This window comes from Malaclemys terrapin, chromosome 6, assembly GCF_027887155.1.
Source record: "Malaclemys terrapin pileata isolate rMalTer1 chromosome 6, rMalTer1.hap1, whole genome shotgun sequence".
In the NCBI taxonomy this organism is placed as follows: Eukaryota; Metazoa; Chordata; order Testudines; family Emydidae; genus Malaclemys; species Malaclemys terrapin.
The window spans coordinates 65748697-65773720 of NC_071510.1; the positions used below are offsets into that span (position 1 = coordinate 65748697).

Here is a 25024-nt window from a genome sequence, read left to right on the forward strand (position 1 = left end):
GTAGCAGTCTGGAGTAGCCAGCTTCCACAGTGCAATCGCCACGCTCTTCTCCAGAGACAGGGCAGCTCTCATTCTCGTGTCCTTGCGTCACAGGGCTGCGGTGAGCTCATCACACAGTCCCATGAATGTGGCTTTCCTCATGCCAGGTTCTGCAGCCACTGCTCGTCATCCCAGACGTGCATCACGATGTGATCCCACCACTCAGTGCTTGTTTCCTGAGCCCAAAAGCAGCGTTCCACTGTGGTCAGACCTCCCTGAATGCCACAAGCAAACTACTATGTGTGGCAAGATCAATGTCGCACTCCTCTTGCCTTTGTAGTTTAAGGAATAACTCCACTGCCACTCGTGATGTGTTGGTCAGAGCGAGCATCATCCTGGTCAGCAGTTCGGGATCCATTCCGGCAATCCGAAAGAGGCAGGGCGTGCAGTACACAAACTGTTGAAAGATGGCGTCAAATGTGGACGGAAGCACAGGGATTGCTACGATGCGAAGCAATGCATCACGGGTCATTGGGACAGGACCCAGGATGCCCGATGACCTCCTCTGCCTTCCCACAAGGCTTAGTGGCAAAAGAGAAACAGGTGCTCTGTGGGATAGCTGCCCAGAGTGCACCACTCTGAATACCGCTGCAAGTGCCACAAGTGTGAACATGCTATTGCACAGGCAGCTGTCAGTGTGAACACACAACAACAGTTTTTCTTCTGCGCTCTGAGCGGCACTGTAACTGCCGGCACTGTAACTTTGTCGTGTAGACATGCCCTTAAGGGGGCGGGAGGAGATAGTACATAAGGATCTACTGAGATAGCACCTAGAGTACTATACACATCTTTCAGCACCACTTCATATGCTTAAACAGGATTTATTCATGAACACTTTTATGCATAAAAGTAAATACTAAAAACTAGTTTTATGAACTGGGTTGGTAGATAGTAAACTTCTATTCACCTTCTCTTACAATGCAAGAATAAGGGGAAATTCAATTAAATCAAAAGGTAGAAAATTCAAAACTGATTAAAGAACATACTTTTTCACACAACACAAAATTAGATGGTGTAACTCACTGCAATAAGGTATCACTGAAGCCAGAAGCTTAGCAGGATTCAAAAAAATACTTTTATAGATAAACAAAACTATCCAGAACTATAAAAGCGAACATTAAAAAAACCCAAGAGCAATGGATTGGATGTAATCCCATCTCCTTAAGGACATAAAATAACCTCTAACTAACGGGAGTTAGAAAGAGAGTTTCTGTGAGAGTCAAGTATCAGAGGGGTAGCCGTGTTAGTCTGGATCTGTAAAAAGCAACAGAGTCTCCTGTGGCACCTTTAAGACTAACAGATGTATTGGAGCATCCGACAAAGTGGGCATTCACCCATGAAAGCTTATGCTCCAATACATCTGTTAGTCTTAAAGGTGCCACAGGACTTTGTGGGAGTAAATCTTGTATGTGACTACTGCATGGCTTCCTCTTAGCAACTAGTGCTCGTCACTGCTGGAAATAGGATACTAGAGTAGCTGGACACTAGTATTCTGATTCAGAATGGCCACTCCCATGCTCCTAATATAGTTCTCACACTACAAACTGTAATGTTTTAGACACAGTAAAAATGTTTCCTTTTTCTTTACGTTCTCAAGGAATGGATACTATGCAGCATAGTAATCTGTGAAACAATCCTCTGAATACCTGAGGTGATTTAATATGTAGGTCAGATTTTGAAAACCTTTCCCATACTGTACTTACCACTTTTCAAGCTTGTAACACCTAGAGACTGAGCAGCATGTAGAGTCAAACGAATGCCATCATCCTGGATATAAGCCATTGTAGTCATTGGATAGATATTTGCTTGAAGAGGCAATTTGTTCATTGCCACTCTGGGCTGAATCTACAATAACAAAATTAACATCAGTACATTCCATTGATATTTAAATATGTAAAAAAATGCAAAATATCTTTCTAGGCATTTATCTTATATGCTTTGGGAGCAACAATTGATAGACACCAAAGCAAGTCCCTCCACCATATCATTCAGCTTTGCAGGGACTTATGACCAACATTACTTCAGAAGTGGTGTAACTTACACATACTTGTAGTTCAAAGTAGTTTTCAAAAAATGAAAGGTCCTTCAATGGAATTTGCATAAAGAATTGTAATGGCTCTTAGCATGAGGAGCAGTATTTTTGAGAGAATTTTTTTTTCTTCTTGTTTAGAAAGTAGATTGTGAATAAGCTCAAAGTAGTATAAGAATTATTCCTAGGATTTCTAGCACGGATATAAATAATAGAAATCTACAGACATTTCTTGCGATCTGTATAGATGAATGTATAGTACTATTAAATGTTCTTTAGTTAAATAAAAAAAATCAAGTGAAGTTTTAAATAAGTGCAGTACTACTTTGAAATAATTAAATAAAATGGCAATTTCTTACTCGACAGATCTGGGTCCCTATGTACTCAGAATCATATCTGGTGAGAATAGTGAAACAAAAGTTTTTACTACTTTTTACTTCTACAAACACCACAGAGCTAACATAGCTAAAAAAATGGTCTGCATTCTTTCCCATCAGATGCATCATCAATACTATGTCTTACTATGTTCCAAATCAATTATTATATAATTTATATGCCTCATAGTAGCCGCTAGAGGTCCCAAATAAGATCAGGGCCTGCTAGGCACTGTGCAAACATGTAGTAAGAGCCAGCATCCGCTCCAAGTATCGTATAATCTAAATAGACAAGACAGAAAAGGAAAGGAATACAACATATCTATAGGGCGTATGATGATTTGTTAATGACCTCTTAGTTCAATTTATTTTTATGCTTTGACCCAGAGAACTGTTTTTCAGGTGATCACAATGTGGACTGAGAAAAATGTGATTGCCAGAAATGTTCTTGATACAACTGATGTAGCTTTGAAGTCCATTTTAAGGGTGGATTCTACTTTGCTGTTTGCAAGGGTTTGTTCTTTGTTGGGGTTGGTGGGTTGTTTTGCTTTTTTAAGAGAAGGCACCTTCCTCAGGAAATATCATGTCCTTTGCCATGGATGCTATCACTTTATCAATGTTGGGGAGTATGAAAACAGAATTTTTGGTTTCTTAGATTCTGCAGAATTTCATGGCCTCTTGACAGAGCAGATGCCAAAATACAAACTCTGAGAAGTTATTTAAATCTTAAATTGCCTTGAAATGGAACATATATTTCTCTTTGAAAGTCTTTCCAATATTTGTAACATGCTAACTTCCAGGACTACTAACATCTACTTTAGTACATTACGTAGACTGAAGTTTGAGACAAAAATCTGAGTATTCTACATATTCTGCAGTACACACAATGCTGATGGCACTCAAAAATAATGAAAAATGAAATTAATTTTTAAAAATATCTCCTCCTCCTTCCAATATTCATGCACAGAGGAGATTTTTGAAGACGTCTGAAGCATCATACAAAATTAAAATAATAATAATAATAGTCTATAAACAAAGGATATATTAGTACCATCATATTGTTATAACCAAACACAGTTTTTGTGTCTGTCTGTCATGACAAACCAGCCTAAAATAAACATTTTTGAATCTTGGAAAAGCCATTCATAGAATTTAAGTGCATCTAAGGCATGTCAGGAAAAATAGTATATATTTAAATCAATACCTACTTTCAAAATAATTAACATTCTCATACTAAACTATTATTTGCTTGGGTAAATAAGACAAAAAAAATCAATTAAAAAAACAAGTATTATGATGATTCTAAATTGTCATAGTCACTATATTCAGAATTAACAGATGGTAATTACCTGATATCCATTAAGGTCAGTGTAAAACCTGTTTTGGCTGTTTACGTCAGATGAAATTCTCATTGCAATCTCACGATTGTATTCTCCTCTAATGTCCACAATATTGGACAGCTCAAGAGACTCACCTTCCAATCCTAAATTTAAAAGTATATTTACAATTTCTGATTATTAAAAAATAAAAACCAAGTTCTATAGAGCTCTCCCCATAGCATAACAATGTTCCAATTCCCCTCGATCAATTTTTCTTCCATGTTAATGTCTACCCTTATAGAGAGAAGTACACCTCTACCTCGATATAACGTGACCCGATATAATGCGGTAAAGCAGTGCTCCGGAGGGGCGGGGCTGCACACTCCGGTGGATCAAAGCAAGTTCGATATAACGTGGTTTCACTTATAACGTGGTAAGATTTTTTTGGCTCCCGAGAACTCCCTCCACCCTCAGTTCCTTCTTGCCAAACAACTCTGACAGAGGGAAAGGAGGGCGGAACAGGTAACTGTCCTTTCTTCTTCGAGTGATTGCTCATGTGTATTCCACTATCGGTGACTCCAAGCTATACCTGATGGAGGCAGGTAGGAGTTTAAGTGTAAAGCTTTAAGGGTTACCTGGGCGGAGCACCACCCTACCAAACCCAGCGTCCTCCCTCATTCGGGAAATGATCACATAGCGCGATGAAAAAGTGTGGACAGAGGACCACGTAGCAGCCCTACAGATGTTCTGAATAGGGACATGAGCCACACAGGCTGCTGATGAGGCCTGGGCTCTCATCGAGTGAGCCTTCACATTAGGAGACGGGGGAATCCCTGCCAGGTCTTAACAGGTGTGAATGCACGAGGTGATCCAGCGGGAAATCCACTGGGTGGACACCAGTTGTCCCCTCATGCGCTCGGCCAATGCAATGAACAGCTGGGGCGAGTTCCTAAATGGCCTGGTTCTGTCCAGGTAAAAAGCCAGCGCTCTGCGCACGTCTAACATGTGCAGGCAGTGTTCCTCATTGGCGGAATGGGGCTTAGGGCAGAGGATCGGGAGGAAAATGTCCTGATCCATATGAAAAGCCGAGACTACCTTCGGCAAAAAGGCAGGGTGAGGGCGGAGCTGCACCTTGTCCTTTTGGAAGACCGTATACAGCAGCTCAGAGGTCAGGGCCCTGAGCTCCGAAACCCAACAGGCTGAGGTGATAGCCACTAAGACGCCACCTTCCACGACAACTGGGACCACGAACACGTGGCTAATGGCTCAAAGGGAAGCCCTGAGAGGTGGGAGAGCACTAGGTTCAGGTCTCAGAGCGGGACCGGGGGCCTGGCGTAAGGGAATGCCCGATCTAACCCTTTCAGAAACCGGGCCGTCATGTGAAAACACAGACAGGCCCTGCACCGGGGGATTGAAAGCCGAAATGGCCACCAGGTGCACCCTGATGGAGGAGGTTGCCAGTCCTTGGGTCCTAAGGGACAGGAGATAATCGAGGACAAGCTGGATAGACATGGAAGAGGGAGAGGAACCTCTATCTCTCGCCCACCTAGAGAACCTATACCACCTTATCCAGGTAAGTTCGATGCGTGGAGGACTTTCTACTTTCCAGCAGGACCCTTCTCTCATCCTCAGAACACCTCCCTTCCTCCTCATTTAAACATAGAGCAGCCACGCTGTCAGGTGGAGCGTGGCTAGGTTGGGATGGAGGAGACGACCGTCCTCCTGGGAGAGGAGGTCCAGGCGGAGCGGCAGTCTGTGAGGGGGGGCCGCTAAGAGTTGCGGTAGGGTCCCATACCAATGTTGACAGGCCCAATCCGGGGCTATGAAGATAACCCTCGCCCCATCTGACTTCACCTTCTGTAGGATCCTGCCAATTAGGGGGAAGGGCGGGAAGGCGTAAAACAGGGGCCCCGACGATGGGATCAGGATCGCATCCGATATCGCCCCATCGCCCTCTCCCGCCCTGGAGCAGAATCGTGGGCACAGGCAATTCTGGGCAGTGGCGAACAGGTCTACCTGGGGAGTGCCCCACTGTAGGAAGATCCACCTGGCCACCTCCTTGTGCAGGGACCACTTGTGATGTTGGGAGAACACCCTGCTCAGGCGGTCCGCGAGTGTGTTGCTCTTGCCGGGCAGCAGTATGTCATGGGTTATACAGAACTCCCACAGGAGCTGAGCTTCCTGGCATAAAGCCCGGGAACGCGTGCCCCCCGCTTGTTGACATAATACATGGCGGTCGTGTTGTCTGTGAGGACTCTGACCACCCTGTCCTGTATGTGCTGGCAAAAGGCCACGCCTGCCAGGCGTACGGCCCTGAGCTCCCTGACGTTTATGTGCAGGGTTAGTTCCCCTGGTGACCACATACCCTGGGTCCTGAAGTCCCCCACGTGGGCTCCCCAGCCCAGGTCCGAGGCATCGGACACTAGATCTAGTGAGGGAGGGGACTCTCAGAAGGAGATACCCCGGAGCATGTTGCTCAGGAGGGACCACCATTGGAGGTCTGTCACCACCGTTGGCAGCACCGGGATGACCTTGTCCAGGCCGTCCCTGGCCTGGGAGTACCGGGAGGCCAGCCAAAGCTGAAGGGGCCTCATCCGGAGCCTGACATGTCGCACCACATAGGTGCATGCTGCCATGTGGCCTAGGATTTGAAGGCACACGCGCTGTGGTTACCGGGAAGGCCGTGACCGAGGCTATGAGAGCCCTGAGCATCTCGAATCTGTCCCGTGGGAGGGAGGCCGTGGCCACCTGGGAATCTAATAGAGCCCCTATAAAGCTTATGCGCTGAACTGGGATTAACATGGATTTCTGCTTGTTTACCAGTAGACCTAGAGCTGCACAGGTGTCCAGCAGGAAATTCATCTGCTGCTGCACCAGAGACCGAGACCGACCCTTGAGCAGCCAGTCGTCGAGGTAGGTGAAGATCTGCAGCCCTTTCCTCCTGAGGTGGGCCGCCACCACCGCCATACACTTTGTAAATACCCTGGGGGCAGTAGAGAGGCCAAAGGGGAGGACCGTAAACTGGAAGTGGTCCTGACCCACCAGGAAATGGAGGAAACGCCTGTGACCCTCGAAGATGTGGAAGTACGCATCCTGGAGGTCCAGCGCTGCAAACCAATCCCCCTGGTCTAAGGATGGAATAATAGAGGCTAAGGACATCATGCGGAATTTGCAACGAACCAGGAACTGGTTGAGATTCCGCAGGTCGAGGATGGGCCGAAGCCCGCCCTTCGCCTTCAGGATGAGGAAATACCTGGAGTAAAATCCCTTGCCATGGAATTCCCGAGGTACCCTCTCCCACAGCTCCCAGGGAGAGGAGGCGCTCTACCTCCTGGCGGAGGAGGAGGGTATGCTCCGGGTCTCCAGCCAGCTCCCGAGATGGGGGATGGTTGGGGGGTGGGGTGGGGGGGCAAGGCTGAAACAAACTGCAACCTGTACCCTTGGGAGATGATGCTGAGGACCCATTGGTCCGATGTTATACGGGACCATTGCAGTCGGAAAGCTGATAAACGGTTGATAAAATGCAACTTTATTAACTGGGGGGGGGGGTACACGGGCAACAGGCATGGTGAACCCCCTCAACGAGTCAAAAACGCTGTTTCCCCGGCCTCTTGGCCTTCGGGCCAAACGGGATTGGCGTTAGGACCGACGGCTTTGGTCTCTCTGCCACTTAGGAGGGGGTTCGATCTGCCCCGAGCTGGAGGAGCAGAGGTTGGAGGCCTGGGCTTGTCCTTAGAAGGCGGGACATAGAGGCCCAGAGTCTGCAGGGCGGTGCAGGAGTCCTTCATCCCATGCAGACTGGTATCTATCTGGTCCGCAAATAACGCTTTGCCATCAAATGGCAGGTCCTGCATTATCGACTGGGACTCCACAGACAGCCCCGAAAGCGAGAGCCACGACGCCCTTCGCATGGAGACCGCCGAAGCCATTGACCGAGCAGCTGCATCTGCTGCGTCTGAAGCCGCCTGGAGAAGTGCTTTGGCCGCCGACGCACCACCTTCACCCAGAGCCCGGAACTCCTTCTTGTCCTTGTCTTGAAGAAGGGGTTCGAACTTGGGGAGGGATCCCCAGAGATTAAACTCATAACAGCTCAGCAGTGCCTGGCCACTCTGAGTTGGAAACTGGCAAGACAAATAAACCTTTTTCCCAAAGGTGAAGTCTCCGAGTGTCCTTGTCCTTTGGTGTGGGTGCGGGCTGGCCGTTCTGAGTTCAGAGCTGGGTGGGTATATAGGTACTCATGACCCCTTGCGGGGATGAAATACTTCTTTTTGGCCTTCTTGGAAATGGGGCCAAGAGGGGCTGGGGTCTGCCAGAGGCCGGTGGTGATGTTGGCCATCCCCTGATGGAATGGGAGGGCCACCCGCCCCGGTACCGAGGAGGCGAGGACATTAAACAACGTGTCAGAGGGCTCCTCCATCTCCATCTCCTCAATCAGGAGCTCGAGATTTGCTGCCACCCTCCTAAGCAGCTCTTAGTGCACCTTGCTCGCAGAAGAGCCGGCAGATGGAGTTGACGTATGACGCAGGCCTCTGCTTGGCACCTCGACCCTGGAAGGTACCTCAACCTCCGATACCTCCGGGGAGGGCTGATGGGCGCAGGCATGTCGAAGGTGTTGAAGGCATGCGCACTTCAGACAAGGCTCACGCGGACGGGACTGCACTACTCCGCTCAGCGCGAGTCGGAGGTCTCTGTCCCGACGGGGATCATGGGCTGCCCAACTCAGGTCTGGCCTCACCCCTCTGCTTCTCTCAGCGCTGCTGAGTCTTCCCTTGCTTCTTACTGGGAGAACAGTGCCGAGTCGACGACGGTGCCTCGCTGTGCACCGAAGACGCGGTGCCGGGTCGACGCGCCGGTGCCAGGGCCAGTGCTGACTCCATTAGCCAAGCGTGGAGTCGGATCTCATGCTTCCGCTTTGTCCGAGGCTTGAAGGAGCGGCAAATCTTACAACGCTCACTAATGTGAGCCTCGCCCAGACAGCGAGGACACTGAGTGTGTGGATCGCTTCTGCGCATAGCGTTGCGACAAGAGTCGCACGACTTGAAGCCTGGACCATGGGGCATGCCCCGAGCCAGGCACTAACGAAAGAAAAGTTCAGCAAAGAAACCGTTCAGTGAGCTAGATACCACTAAGGCTATAAATGCTGCAGCCAAGGCTGGAGCAAGTTCCGACTACCTTCACTGGCAAGAAGGAACTGAGGGTGGGGGGAGCATGCAGCCCCCTTTATGGCGCAATATATTGGCGCCACTCCAGGGGTCGCAGCGGTGCTCCCCCACTACGGATACCTCTAGGGGAAAAACTTCCGGCACTGGTGCACGTGGCGAGCACGCACACCTATAGTGGAACACACCTGAGCAATCACTCAAAGAAGAACAAGAATTTTTGTTATAAGCTGGGGACGCATCAGTTGGAAATAACAGAGAAGGAGAAGGATCTCGGAGTATTGGTTGATCACAGGATGTGATATGGCTGTGAAAAAAGCTAATGCGGTCTTGGGATGCATCAGGCGAGGTATTTCCAGTCGAGATAAAGAGGTGTTAGTACCATTATACAAGGCACTGGTGAGACCTCATCTGGAATACTGTGTGCAGTTCTGGTCTCCCATGTTTAAGAAGGATGAATTCAAACTGGAACAGGTACAGAGAAGGGCTACTAGAATGATCCGAGGAATGGAAAACCTGTCTTATGAAAGGAGACAAAGAGCTTGGCTTGTTTAGCCTAACCAAAGAAGGCTGAGGGGAGATATGATTGCTCTATATAAATATATCAGAGGGATAAATACCAGGGAGGGAAGAGGAATTATTTAAGCTCAGTACCAATGTGGACACAAGAACAAATAGATATAAACTGGCCATCAGAAAGTTTAGACCTGAAATTAGATGAAGGTTTCTAACCATCAGAGGAGTGAAGTTCTGGAACAGCCTTCCAAGGGGGCAAAAGACATATCTGGCTTCACGACTAAGCTTGATAATTTTATGGAGGGGATAGTATGATGGGATAGCCTAATTTTGGCAATTAATTGGACTTTGACTATTAGCGGTAAATATGCCCAATGGCCTGTGATGGGATGTTAGATGGGGTGGGATCTGAGTTACTACGGAGAATTCTTTCCTGGGTGTCTGGTTGGTGAGTCTTGCCCACATGCTCAGGGTTTAGCTGATCACCATATTTGGGGTCAGGAAGGAATTTTCCTCCAGGGCAGATTGGCAGAGGCCCTGGGTTTTTTTCGCCTTCCTCTGCAGCGGGCACAGGTCACTTGCTGGTGGATTCTCTGCACCTTGAAGTCTTTAAACCATGATCTGAGGACTTCAATAGCTCAGACATAGGTTAGGGGTTTGATACAGGAGTGGGTGGGAGAGATTCTGTGGGCTGCGTTGTGCAGGAGGTCAAACTAGACGATCATAATGGTCCCTTCTGACCTTAAAGTCTATGCTTCTATGGTGTAGGAGCCAGTTTGGCAGCCCTACACCATAAGAGAATTTCCCAATGTTGAGGGAGTCCTCCGCCAGGAAGATTTGTTGGATTTAAGTCTGCCTTTAGTTGAGTGACTGCTGCAAGACACAAGAATAGGTCATTTGTCCTTAAACCCAGTGAATGCTGCAATCAGAAGGCAATTCCTAGACCAGCACTGTACTAAGCATAAAAAGTTATGAAAGCACAGGAAATCTAATGTAAGATCCAAACTGAACAACAAAATTAGCCAGAAAATAAAATGACACGTGTAACTGAAGTTTTAAAACCTCTTACCCTGAACTTTGTAGAGTCGCACTGTGTGTGTCAAATGATGGAAAAAACAAGTAACTTCTGAGAAAATCCTTCCATGAGTAACTCTTATGGTAGGTGGATCCGTGAAAACATAAGGCTGCAAAAAGACAAAAACAAAGTTAAAACAATGGTATGAAAATTGTTTGCAGCATAAAAAAATCCACAGCATATCAGTTATTAAATAGGTTTAAATCCTAATTTAAACCCCCTCCAAAAATAACTTTTCATCTATAGTAGATGAGTGTAGGTCTGGTCATCTGAACACAAGACTGGCAACTGGGTATTCATAACTTCTCATCCCTACTTAGACATTGACTTTCTTTGTAGTCTTGGGCAATTTTCTTAATCATACCTTGTCTGAAAATGAGGATAATCTTCATTACATACCTCACAGGTATGTTGTGAAAATTGAGTTAATATTTGTGAAGCATTTTGGAGATCAGAGCAACGTAAATGTTAAGTAACATATTACTGTGATTACATATATTTTAGCTTCAATTTTCTTTCTCACAAAGTTATACTTGTCAGCTGCTGCCATACCTAGGACTTCATACCCAAAGCCCAAGTCATCGTTAGATGATTTCATTTATTTTTAACCGTTGATTTCAACACAGTTTCTGTTCACATTTAACATATCAAATGAATGTACGGATTGAGCAAAGCAGGAAGTGTGAACACAGCTGAAAGAACAGGAAGAATTTTTTGTCTGTTTGGTCCAACCACTGTGGAGTGATATAGAATAGCTCCACAGTTAAAATTGCAGCAGATTATCTGTTTAAAGCATGATGTTGGTCCCCCTAAAATCCACAAAATAGTCAAATATACCTGGAAATTAGTAGGTCAGTTGTGGGAGCTGAAGTAGAATGTTTCTAAAAAATCTGAAGTTAATTGGACGAGGGATTCCTGATTTTGGATATCCAAGAAAGAAAGGGAATTCCTGAAGTTGTCTAGTACTTTTTTGCCAGTTTACGCGCGCGCGCACACACACACACACACACACACACGGAAAAACTACCATCACTGATCTGCCCTAGCTTAAACTCAATGCACAATTACTTTTGGAAAAAAACACAGAAGGAGCCACTACAGCATAGACAGCTCAGTGGTCGGCAACCTTTCAGAAGTGGTGTGCCGAATCTTCATTTATTCACTCTGATTTAAGGTTTCACATGCCAGTAATACATTTTAACATTTTTAGAAGGTCTCTTTCTATAAGTCTATAATATATAACTAAACAATTGTTGCATGTAAAGTAAATAAGGTTTTTATAAAATGTTTAAGAAGTTTAATTTAATTTTAAATGAAGATGTAGAGCCCCACGGACTGATGGCCAGGACCCAGACAGTGTGAGTGCCACTGAAAATCAGCTCGTGTGCCTCCTTTGGCACACGTGCCATAGGTTGCCTACCCCGACTTAGCTGAACCATTAACTGCACTCCTGACAAAGCTTTAGTTCTAGTTCAGCCTTGCCCCATCCCATTCCATCTGAACATTACAGGGGATTAGAAGGAGACAGAAGGACAGCTGAGTCCAGGAGCTGAAGCTGTCTTAGGAGCACAGCGCCTCTCAAACTGCCAACTCCTAGCCCCGGTTTGCTGATCCAGAGTGGGTTTGTCAGATTGGGACTACTGGTAGGAAGGCTGAGGATAGGAGCCAAAGTCCAAGGGTCATTACTGAAGATTAAAGGCACATTTCTATAGGATTAGGAGAGATGAATATTATTGTGCATGGATATAGAAGATGAGGGTAGAAATGGGTCCCTTGCTTTTTTAACCTCCTTGCTACTTGCTCCCCATCATCCACCCATTAATGACTTCTCTTCCCTCAAATGCTTCCCCAGTTTCTAGTAATAGCCGCTGGGCTCCAGCCTCTGAGGTTGGCTTCCTGCATCTTACTTGGGAAACCAGAGGTGGTTCACCCCATGGAGCTGCTGTTGGAAGAAATGAACAGAGAATTGTTCGTAACAGCTTTTCACCTAACACTCTTCCTTCTGACTGCCCAGTTCATACTCTTTGTGTTGTTTGACGGGGTCAGCACAGGAGGGAGCTCTTGTGCATGAAAGGCTATTAGTAGTAGCAGATTTCTGAACTCATTGATCTCCAGCAATGACTCCAGCCAATGAATCATCTGTACTTTGCTGACCAAAATTTTCTATGCTGGATGCTCAAGGAATTTGTTTAAAGAAAAAAGGCTCTTGAGACAGATTCAGGGACAAGTCCTCTCTCCCTCCTCTCGGAAGCAAAAAATGGGGCAATCTTGTCCCTGAGGCTGTCACAGGCGCTGGTTTCCAGTCCCATTTCTCAGACAGCTTTCCCCTACTGGTGAGCTCTCTTGATTGCCATGAGGGAAAATAAGTCTGATGAGCCAAAGGACTACTTTTTGAAGTTGAAACAGACCATATTTTATATTGAGAACTCAGAGAAGAGTTAGATGGCACAAAGACTTCTTGGTGTGTCTTTTTGCCATCCAACTCTGCTATGAGTTCTTGCAACCAAATTTTAGTATATGTGCTGCCGTCTGTTTCAACTTCAAAAAGCAGTCCTTTGGCTCATCAGATTGATACTCCCACTCCTAGCTATCACAGGAACAGAGCCGTTCAAAATGAGCAGTTCATCAGCTTTATCAGGACATGAACATCCTATACTGCAAAGGGCTTTCTTAATGGTGCACAAATTAGATGACAAGTTGCTACAAAGACACTGGGTCTATCTTCAATCAGTTCACAATAAACCACAAGTACTGTCAAATGTATCTGGATGCTGTTACTCTAAATTAAACCCAGGCAGGTAAACAGGATAATTAAGCAGTTTGTGTATGAGGCAAGTAAGGGAGTCCATGGGGTTTGTTTGTACTGCATTAAAAGCTTTTTCCACTTGGACTTGTATGTCCTTCTGTTAAATGTCCTTCTGGCACCTCAGAAGTCAAGAACCACCTTCTGAGATACACCATGCACATGGATCTCCAGGTCAGAAGGCAAGCCCTTTGGGAGAATACTCCCATATTGTGATGAAGCAGGTATTGTGGTTCTGAGTGATGATCTGAGACTAGACTCAAAAGCATGAATCATACGGACTATGGTCATTTGCAACAGAGTAAAGAACCATACTTGTCTAAGCAATAAGAGCTACTATCTTCAAACCATTGTCTCTTCTGAAATTTGGCAGTACATTTACAACAACAGAGTTTAGTATAAAGCCATGTAACAGCCTCTTACAGAGTATCATGTTACTATGATCTTTTTGATACCATGATGAGAAGCAGAGATTCTTGTTTGGGTGATTTATGACGAGATCCACTGCTGGTGTCCTGTAGTAGAGGAAAATCTGATCTGCCAGTTTGTGAAGATTTGTTTCAGCTCAGCCCTATCTGTGATTGTGTTCTCTTTCCCCCTTGGATACATGGTGATGGGGCTCATCTTGTAGGACACGAAATACTCCACACCTGCATTGTTTCACAAAAGAGGGATTCACAACCTGGTGTCTCCCTCTATGTTTATGTAAAACATGGTGGCCTAGCTGTCCATTTTAAACAGGACAATTTTTTGGGATACTGAGTCTCTGAAGGTCCTTCATACATACAAGAACTAACCTCAGATCCAGAACACTGAGCTAAAAATGCTATTGCTATTGAGACCACAGTCTTTCGATGGAACAGCAAAGCAGACCAACAGGCTTCCAAACTTGGGGCAAAGATTCTTTCATTGGCTTACCTGCAAAGGTTGCCCAAACCTGAAGCCAGGCCAGGTCTACACTCTTATAGACTTTAAGCTTCTAGGGCGGAGGCCTTTTTCCATAGTTCCACCTGACCTTTGGGCCATAGTTCACAATGTGAAATGTAGCAGTCATGATCTGGTAAACTTTTTGCTCAATTGATTATCAACACCACTGCTTAATTTTTGGGAAGGCAGTACCATAATTGTGTTTAATTTTCCCTCTAGTTATGGCTCTGTCCCCACCTCCCCGCAAGCTCCCATGGGGAGCTGAGAGACCATACATCCTTGGGGAGAATATATTTTTTCCTCACTGCCTTGAAGGTTGGTATAGTGAGGTGAGGTTTTTCATAGAATCATAGAACTGGAAAGGACCTCGAGAGGTCATCTAGTTCAGTCCGCTGCACTCAAGGCAGGACTAAGTATTATCTAGACCATCCCTGACAGGTGTTTGTCCAACCTGCTCTTAAAAATCCCCAATGATGGAGATTCCACAACCCCCCTAGGCAATTTATTCCAGTGCTTAATCACTCTGACAGTTAGGAAGTTTTTCCTAATGTCCAACCTAAACCGCCTTTGCAGCAATTTAAGCCCACTGCTTCTTGTCCTATCCTCAGAGGTTAAGAACAACAATTTTTCTCCTTCCTCCTTGTAACAACCTTTTATGTCCTTGCCACACTTTCTTCAGCAGCTGGTTCACAGTGGAGTGCAAGGGTGTGGCATCTCTATCTGATAGGGGTTCCTGACCCACGTTACTAACTATTGTAGCTCCTTTAAAGTCCTGTACTAATTGTCTTTCAAAATCAGGAGTTCTTGGTACTCCTGAAAGAACTATCAGGCATCAGAAGAGATCCCCGTCAAAGAATGCAATTAAATTGGTTTGGCATGATTTGTTCTTGACAAATCCATGTTGGCTATTACTTATGACTATTATTCTCTAGGTACTAACAAGCTTATTGTTCAATAATTTGCTCCAGTATCTTTCCAGATATTGAAGTTAGGGTGATTGGTCTAAAATTCTCTAGGGCCTCTTTGCTTCTCCTTTTAAAGAGAGGTAGTATGCTTGCCCTTCTCCAGTCCTCTGGAACCTCACCCTTCCTCCAGGAATTCTCAAAGATAATTGCTAACCGAGATTGCTTCAGCTAGTTCCTAAAGTACTCTAAGATAAATTTCATCAGGCTCTGCCAACTTGAATACATCTTACTTATCTAAATATTCTTTAACTGGTTCTTTCCCTATTTTGGGTTGCATTCCTACCCCCCGTTGTTAATATTAATTGTGTTAAATATTGGGTCACAATTTACCTTTTTAAGAGAAGACTGAAGCAAAATAGTCATTAAATACCTCAGCCCCCTTTTTGTCATATGTTATTAGCTCTCCTTCCCTGCTAAGTAAAGAGCCTACATTTTCCTTCATCTTTCTCTTGCTCCTAATATATTTAAAAAACGTCGTCTTCTTACCTCCTTTGCTCAGTATAACTCATTTTGTGCCTTAGCTTTCTGATTTTGTCCCTACATGCTTGTGCTATTATTTGTACTCCTCAGAAATCTGCCCATGTTTCCACCAGGGCTCGTAAGAATACTGAGATGTGTAGTTATGTCAACCTGACTGATGCATTGTTTAGAGTTCAATGATGGCTTTACCAGGAGCCTTGTGTATGAGGCAGCATGCTGGTTCACTGCCCCAGGAAACTGACTACGACTCAGTCACAGTCTGCCTTTCCCACTACAGAAGGGAGGGAGGAACTGAGTGGAGGGGAGGTGGGATATACCCTATGTGAGCCCTACATATCCCCAAAGCTAAGGTGGTGGGAAGCAGCAAGAATACAAAAGTTGCTTCACCCACAGTATGGCTAGCCAGTACATGTTATATGCCCTTTCTTCCTTGAGCAAACACACAGGAAGGGCTTCAATCTGACCCTACATTAGCAATTAAAGTTCCTCCAAGGGAAAACTGAAACGAAGAATGAAGAGAAATATTAAGCTGCATGCTATCATTTACCTTTATAAAACTGTTTTCTATACCATATTCAGTTTATAGCATTTCTCTGGAAAAATATTTTTGAATTCTGAGAAATATTTCATTAATATGAATATACATGGTAACAAGTACAGATACATTGCATGTTTCTGAATTTCCAAGGAAGTTGAAAATAAACACAAGAGTTAACTGAAAAGAGTATGTGATTTTTAAAAAAATAATTGCTGAACTAAAATGATGCCTGTTTGTAGTAGAGGATAGCTGAATTAGACAGTCACTTGCTCTTCCTTTTATGTTTATTATCATCATTTATGTTGCAGTAGTGCTGAACATCTCAATGAAAGTTGGGCTGCATCATGCTAGGCACTGTATAAACACATCATAAGTAACAGCCAATCCCACAAAGAGCTTACAATCTTAAAAAAGTTTAGCATATTCACTATGTTATTCCATGTATAAATTTAGTATATCCAATCTCAGACTAAAGGGAGAAAAAGAGAAATAGGGAGAAAGGAAAGCTAGGAAAAATTAATGAATATCTGCAATACACTTTTACCATAAGATATGAAAATGAGGTCTTGGCCACTTGTGGTCATTGAAAATCCCATGGTTCTGTTAGGACTGTCAGTGTCCTGTTAAAATTCCAATGTGCATAATTTGAATGCGGTGCTTCACAAAAGATGTAGCTATATTTCAATGGTGGGTCAACTACTGCTTCTATACATAGATTGCAAAGTGTTTGGGGATCTTTCAGCATGAAAGCCTTTATTTACAAATATAATATGAGTACTATTACCTTGGCCTCTCCATCTGGTAAGAAGAGATAAGCCCCACTCTTATCTCTGTTACTTGTGGTTCCATACCAAGCAAACTCCACTTTTATTTGATGATTTTTGCCATCTTCTTTTGTGTTAATTTTCTAAAGATAAATAATTACAATTTGAGAGGGTGACACATTTATAGTTTTTATGCATCGATATTCTTATGAATAAGAAGTACAATATTTCAAATTGTGAGCCAACACACCTTCAGAAGCCCTGAGATCCCAGAAAACCATAGTTTCATGTAGGAGTTCTCTAAAGTAATGTCATCTGCAGAATTTTGCATCTCCTTGATCTTGAAAACCTTATCTGGGTTCACCTGCACATTATTTCCTCCACTAGTATATATATTATAATCAGCCAAGACCATTTCTGAACTCAGAACCTCCAAAAGCTGATAAACTCCCAGACCTAAAGGCGGTAGGTGCACCATAAAAGAGATCTGTTGGAGCAAGAAGAAAACATATTAAAAATGTACTACCATTAAAATAAAATTCTGAACATACTGCACCAAATTCATGCCTGCTGCATTTCTATTCATCTCAACATTTACACCAGCACTGAATTTTGCCCAAATTTCCAAGAACGCAAATTAGTATTAGATTATTAATAAGAATATTTCAAATTATTAAATCAAATGTTCTAATATTTCATCACAAATAATTTTTTTCCTGCTATTCATCTGATTAGTAATATTTCAGAAGGGCATGGTCATTGTTTACTAAGATGAACAACAGTTACAATTTTTAATCTATTGCTATAAAGAAATATGATCTGTAATTTTGAGTTGAGCATATTGCCACATATTAAGGAGATGAGCATAAAATTGATGCTAAGGGTCAGAAATATTCTAGAAAGCAGAAAATGTTGGAGCACGACACTAACATACCATTATGGATTAGAACTGGAGGATATAATGGAATGTGGCCCAAACTGCCACTGATTCTTTGCTGCTTACTTAGAAGCCATATAAAGATCTTCACAGCAGAAAAACAGGGTGGGTGGGTCTCTGGAAACAATGTGCCCAGAACTCCGTATGTTAACTTTCCTTTCTCCTTCTAGGACAGCCTCTACAGAGCCCCACACTTGAGATTTATTAGCAGTAATTTGCCCCTTAGAAGAGGGCTGAAAAGAATATACATTGTAGGAAAATGATTCTGAAATAGGAATTCAATCTGGCTTCCAGATCAAAAGAGTAATGCTAAGTAAACATCTGAACAGAGCTCCATGTAACATTGTTTTTTTGACAAATCTCAGTGCGAAGTTCATATAAAGTACCACTTCTGGCACATGATGATTGAGAAGAATCTCTGATACAATACGGTTTGAAATTTCTCAGAATTATCAGACAGAACCAAAAGCAGGCATTGGCTCCAAGGCAAGGATCAAGCTTGAGTACAGAGAAATGTAGACTACATCAGAGTCCAGACCCAGGGGACTAGGGATCCAAGACCCTACAGCTCAAGTCTTTGGATCTGAAGGTCCACTTAGCTCAAATGTCATCTCAGATCCTCCTCTGATAATGCTTTTATAGCCAAACACCCTCTCCACTTAGTCAATAGAGTGGTGGAAACTATGCTTTTTCTTTCACTTCAGGACAGCAGATAGTGGATCTGACTGTACCTGAATTTTACCTCTACATTACTCTGAAGTCCACATTACCCAGAGCTTTTTCTATCTGATATGAAGAGAAGACAGAAGAGCCACATTGGAACTCAAACTTTTCAATTTTGCTTTTTGCTACTGGATACCATTACATCTACATTTGTGACATTCCTTAAACTTCCTTACACTAGGGGATATTGTGATAATGTTGTTCATTTACAAAGACAATCGAAATTATTTTAAATAATTTTTTATTTACAGAATTTTTAACAATCCTAATTCTGAAGTACAGTATTTATGAATCAAAATCAATATGTCTACAATAACACATTAGTTTGGATTGTTGGGTTCAAGTCCTATAGCATACAAATTTTAGCCTTCCAGTTTAACATTCTTGTAAGTATAAAGTGTCCCTATTTTCTTAGGATTCAGCTGTACCTTTATATTGCATGTATCCTGCCAGTATGAGACCTTCTAAGAATATAACGACTAGTATCAACATTTCTTTCAATAACAAGTATTTTAAAAAAATTTAGTCTTAGTACACTAATATACTATTATATCCATACATTACTATTAGTATATTTCTTTGTACGCCCTGTTAGGTATGAATTTGCTGTGTTGACTTCTCTGCTACAATCATTCCCCCATCCCCCCCTTTTTTTTTCCCTACCAAGAAAGAGTAAGGGGAGTGTTTTTCTCTCTTCTGAACTTCTCATAACAGAAGTTATGATATTAAGGCTGTGTACTCCAAAAAACTGATTAATTAAAATGATAATCCAAGAGAGATTAACAATGGATTCTTAAAATGTACACCTTATGTTACTTTTTTTAAAAAAAATGTGTTCTAATACTTTAGTTCAATAGTTCTGTGATACTCACTTTCACACAAAGTGTAAATGTTCACATCTCTCAACACTCCCTCCAACAGTGAGCATTGCATATTTTGGGGGGGGGGGGGAATTTTTGTTTGTTGGAATGATAGTACTATCACCACCATTATAGACCTTTTTTAAAAAAAAAAAAAAAAAGAAGAAGTCTTCATATCTGAGCCTCTCACTTAGTAAGAAAGGGACCCTTTTTCCTTGGCTTGAGTCTTTAATCCTCGCATAATGAGGAGCTAAAGTCTATTTTTAATAGAAACAGTTTCCCTTAAGCAAAATACATTTAATAGTGTGGCCTGATACACTGCACACTATAAAAAACATAGCCTTCCAAAGAATGGGAATTTTCATTCCACTGCTCTGTGAAGTTCTAAGAGACTAAGATTTGAATCTGTGATATTGTTGTTATTTTGGGGTAAAAGAAAAATCCTTGTATGTGTAAGACTATTTATTAAAAAGGAAAAGTTACAAAAATCATTACTTGAAACACTTCAAAATTGGCCTCAGGGCTCTACTTGTAACCAGGGCATCGAATTCAAGTACATACAGCCCCTCAGAAATGCAGTGAAATGGCTATAACATCCCTGTGATGTCTAATTGCCATTTAAATTAATGGGGCTAAAGAAACGAAGTATTTAACACATGTACACAGCAGCTGCTATTCAAACAATTTTCAACAACTTTAAAACAAATATTTCAACATATCCACTTTTCTGACTCAAACATGGATAAACAGAAATGTAAACAAGATACAGAGATCAATGCACTTGTAGAAAAGTTAGGGGGAAAAATTCTAGTTAAACACATACACTCTAAGTTTCAACCCAAAGCAATTTTAAATGGATACCAAATAATAAATTCCTCAAAACGAGGCTCATTACTGAAACACTTAATCCAGTATTAAGCTTTGGTAATATCACAAAAAGTAATGAAGTTTAGAAAGTTGGTGCTACTGTATTTCTTAGGCCTAAATGAAGACCAAAATGATTTAATTATTCCTTCTCTCTCACGCACACAGAATCTTCTTTATAAAACTGATATGATTCATATATTTGAAGTCTAGTTCTCTTTATTTTCTCCCTTAATGTGAAGCTATAGTACATATCTAAGTGCAAATCAATATAACTTACATTTTTTATTTCGAGTGACATACCTGATATGCTTCATGTGATACTGTAGTTGTTCCATCCCATACTCCACTAATCTGGACCATAACAGGTTTCCCCGAAGGAGATAATACTTTAACTTTGGGTGAATTCACATAGATTGAAACCACGGAGAACCGCTCCTGTTCTGTAGGATTATAAACCAAAAGGTACCTGCAAAAATATTTTTGCCATATTATCTTTACGAAAATATTTTTTTCTTTTCAAGTTATTGTATTATTTCACACTAATTATATAAGTGGAATAATTAAAACTATAATATGTGTGTGTGTGTATATACAATGAAAATATATGAAAACTGTAAACAGGAAAAACATGGACACCTTTCTTAATGCTATTCTTTCTCATAGGCTTTAGATAGAAAGACGTATCTTATGGTACTCACAAAAATTCTATATACGTTTAGAAAATGAGATCCTTAGGAATTTTGTTTAGCCAAATACAGTCTTAATGCAAAGATTGCCCTCAATGGAAATATTTTTTAAAAGACTGAATTATTGAACACCAAGAGTACAAGTTTGTTCACTGTTCAATTCTGTTTATTTGTAAATTACGTAAAATAAGGAGGATAGCTTCCTATTGGGTTCAGTGTAAATGGCAAAAGAATCAAAAGGCAAAGATTTTAAAACATTTTAGTAAGAATTTGTTAAGACCTTCATTTTTGAAATAACTTTCAGCCTCAGCAGTAGGTTTGAGGGGGGGAAAAACAGTGATAGGAAAAATAATAGCCTTTATTGAAATCTGGTTATAACTAGATTGGATATACATTCTGGTTATAAAGAGATTGTATATATATTCTTTTTCCATATGATCATATGAATGCAGTTTAAAGTATCAATACTCATTTATGTCTTCAAAGTTACATGCTTAACTATTATCATAAATACTGCATGGAAATATTTCCAGGAACTTTGTATCTATTTGTAAAACATGTTTGTGTGTATGTAATCTTTCCACATAACATATTTATTATGAAAAGTGCAAAATACCATACATTGTATTGATAAACGTATTCACCAGAAAATACAGACCTGACAAGTTACAAGTTGACTGGCTACAAGCCCAAGTTATAAGAGTATTTCCTTGCTATATAGACATAGACAACATGGCATGTGAAGTTAAGTATATGGAATACTAAAATATCCAAGGCATGGTATAACAGCATAACTCCGATTATTTTCCTCAATAAGTGATTGTGTGTGGGGGAAGGGGAAGAAGGAATAAGTTTAGAGTTACAGAATAAGAAGATGAAGGTAGTAATAACTGCTGGGCAAGTTCCTAAGCACAGGAGAGAGTTGGATGACAACAAGGAGTTGTGGTAAGCCAGAAAGATGAGGCAGAAAGGACAGCTGGGAAAAAGTGATGAACTAGAAAGGCAAGAAAGATGAGAAGAGAAGGAGTGAGAGGGAGCATGGAGAAGAACAGGAGCAACAGGGTAATCATAAATGGCCACTGGCCAGCTAGTCAGTTTACAACTTCTGGCTTTGCTAACTAGTTTAGAAAAAGTACAGCTTCATACCAGGCACCATGGAACATGCCACTTGCCAGCTGACAGTAGGGGAAAGATTAACTTAAATAATAAAGTTTCAGAGACCAGCTGAAGAAGTCCCACTCAATAAATAAAGGGTTTCACCACTCTGGGTATATACTAACTTTTATTCCCAGACCGATGTTCCATAGGCAACATGGTTTTAAAGGTTAAGAATTTAGTATTAGCTTTATTAAATACTTGTTTTATATTTCACATTTAGATTCTCCTTTTGAATAGAAAGGTGGGAAACTAAAATCACAATTCAGAATGTAGACAATTCATTGGATGGAGCTACAGTTAATTATGGAAGAGTTAACTTAATGGGGAAAAGTTGTCTCAGAAGAAAAACACAATTACACCCATATATGTTGTATTTTCTTGTGCCAGGATGTTTAATATTTTTTCAAATTCTACTTCAGTAGAACTGAAGAATTTATTCTCAGTATATATGACGTAATTAAGTTATGCACATACTACAACAGAGACTAATAATAATTGCATACCATTTTAGAATGCCATTTAACTCCAACCCTCAAATCACATACCCAGTATCATTAACTGCAAAAAAAAAATTCTAGATTAATTACGAGACATCACATTTACACAGGACTTACTTCACCTATACAATATCATCATGCAGAATGACATCCACCAGTGTGGAACACAACTGCTGGGTATATCCTGCCTACATGAAACATGGAGGTAGTTTGGCACCATCTAAAGGTCTTATAATCTGAATTTAAAGGTAAAAACTTGTAATAACTACCTCCATTTAAGAAGCAATTCGCAGTTATCCTACTCTCATAATTCAGAGCACTTCTTTGTGGCACTCCATCAGGGTAAACTAAGTCATATCTCCTTGGGACTGTCACCTGATGTCCCAAGGAGAATTACCTCTGATCCCATTTTCCCTGGCAGCTTGGGACTCCAGAACCCTGCCTTGTTGAGCCAGACAAGTTAGCCTGCTCCAACACAGACCCAGTCTGGTCCACGCCCCCCAAAGCTGCAGACTCTAACCAAAAACTGCTCAGCAAGTCACCTTCTCCAGCACCCAGACACCCAGTTCCCAATGGGATCAAAACCCCAAATAAATCCGTTTTACTCTGTATAAAGCTTATACGAGGTAAACTCAAACTGTCCACCCTCTATAACACTGACAGAGAGACATGCACAGCTGTTTGCTCCCCCAGGTATTAATCACTTACTCTGGGTTTACTAATAAATAAAAGTGATTTTAATAAGTACAAAAATAGGATTTAAGTAGTTTCAAGTAATAACAGACAGAACAAAGTAAATCACCAAGCAAAATAAAGTAAAAACACCCAAGTCTAAGCCTAATATATTAAGAAACTGTTTACAGGTAAAATCTCACCCTCAGAGATGTTCCAATAAGCTTCCATCACAGACTAGACTCCTTCCTAGTCTGGGTCCAATCCTTCCCCCTGGTGCAGTCCTTGTTAGTTCCAGCTCAGGTGGTAACTAGGGGCTCTCTCATGATTGGGAGCCCGCTTTGTTCTGTTCCACCCCCTTTTATAGCTTAGGCACAAGGCGGGAATCTTTTGTCTCTCTGGGTCCCCACCCCTCCTTCTAAATGGAAAAGTACCAGATTTAAGATGGATTCCCGAATCATGTGACCTGGTCACATGTCCGGTGAGACCTCATTCTTCATTACCCACGGGCTGGCCCACACGCACACAGGAAGGCCATTTACAGGTCATTGATTCTGAAGCACCCTTAATGGCTTCCACTTAATGGGCTTACATCAGTAATACAAATTTATATCTTATTTTCCTAACTTCAGACATAGAAATAATACATGCAAACAAATAGGATGAACACACTCAGTAGATCATAAGCTTTGTAGTGATACCTTACAAGAGACCTTTTGCATTAAGCATATTCCAATTACATTATATTCACACTCATAAGCATATATCAATAAAACATTATGGAGTGCAACATCACAATATCTTCCTTCAAAAAATTAAAAATTCTCTCCTGTTTCGATTGGCCAGTAAGACCCTGAAGAAAAAAAGTCTGCAGTCAGAGCATTTTACCTCAGAAGTATCAGTGAGGTGTGGCCTAATCCACTGTTAATAAAGTCCTCTTAGAAACTCCTCCTCCATAGCAAGAAAGTGCACTGTTTCTTGGATTTCCCCCTAGGTTTCCCCATTAGGTTCAATTAAAAAAAAATAAAGGTTCATGAAAAAAGATCTTGTCTCTTACTGGGAGTATGTACCATGCCTAGTAAATACAGGCTGTAATTTTGGTCTGGACCTCTTAAGTATTCCTATAATACTAATAAAAAAATAAATAGATAATGAAGTGGTCATCATTAAAATCTTCAGCAGTACTGTTTGCAAGTAATTAACATTACCACAGTATTCCTTATAACAAGACCAAGGACTATCATGAACATTGCAGTAATATTATTTATGCAAATATAAAGTTGTAGAGATTCTAATGTGATCACTATAATTATAATTACTTACATATATAGTGAAAATTTCAAAGTTGTTTTAAGACAGCTGACTCTTTTTTTCAAATAATACAATTTAACAATTGGTTAGACCAACTGTTAAATTAAATAAAAATTAAAGAGCGGGAAATTACTCACCTCTAAATCTGCTTCTTTAAAAAGAGACCTTCACCCAGGATTCTCACTCTTGTGTCTTGAGCTACCAACATGAAAGCAAAACTAACCTAGCTCAGAGGCTTTTTGGCCTTTACAGGAAATTGTAGCAGCAGGCATCATATAGATTTTTTGACACCCTGGCCAATGTACGCCAACAACTGCCTCTACAA

General features: G+C 41.9%; 1 protein-coding gene across 1 annotated transcript in view; it reads right to left on the minus strand.

Moving 5' to 3' along the window:
• The window catches only part of MAN2A1 (mannosidase alpha class 2A member 1), a 217408-nt gene that overhangs the window by 46860 nt on the left and 145524 nt on the right, over positions 1-25024 (minus strand). Inside the window, exons 13-18 of the mRNA XM_054031733.1 lie at positions 20676-20841; positions 17239-17475; positions 17009-17131; positions 10506-10620; positions 3792-3925; positions 1743-1884 (exon numbers count right to left, since the gene is read on the minus strand). Coding sequence (XP_053887708.1) covers positions 1743-1884; positions 3792-3925; positions 10506-10620; positions 17009-17131; positions 17239-17475; positions 20676-20841 — 917 coding nt within the window. The remainder of the gene's footprint in view (positions 1-1742; positions 1885-3791; positions 3926-10505; positions 10621-17008; positions 17132-17238; positions 17476-20675; positions 20842-25024) is intronic.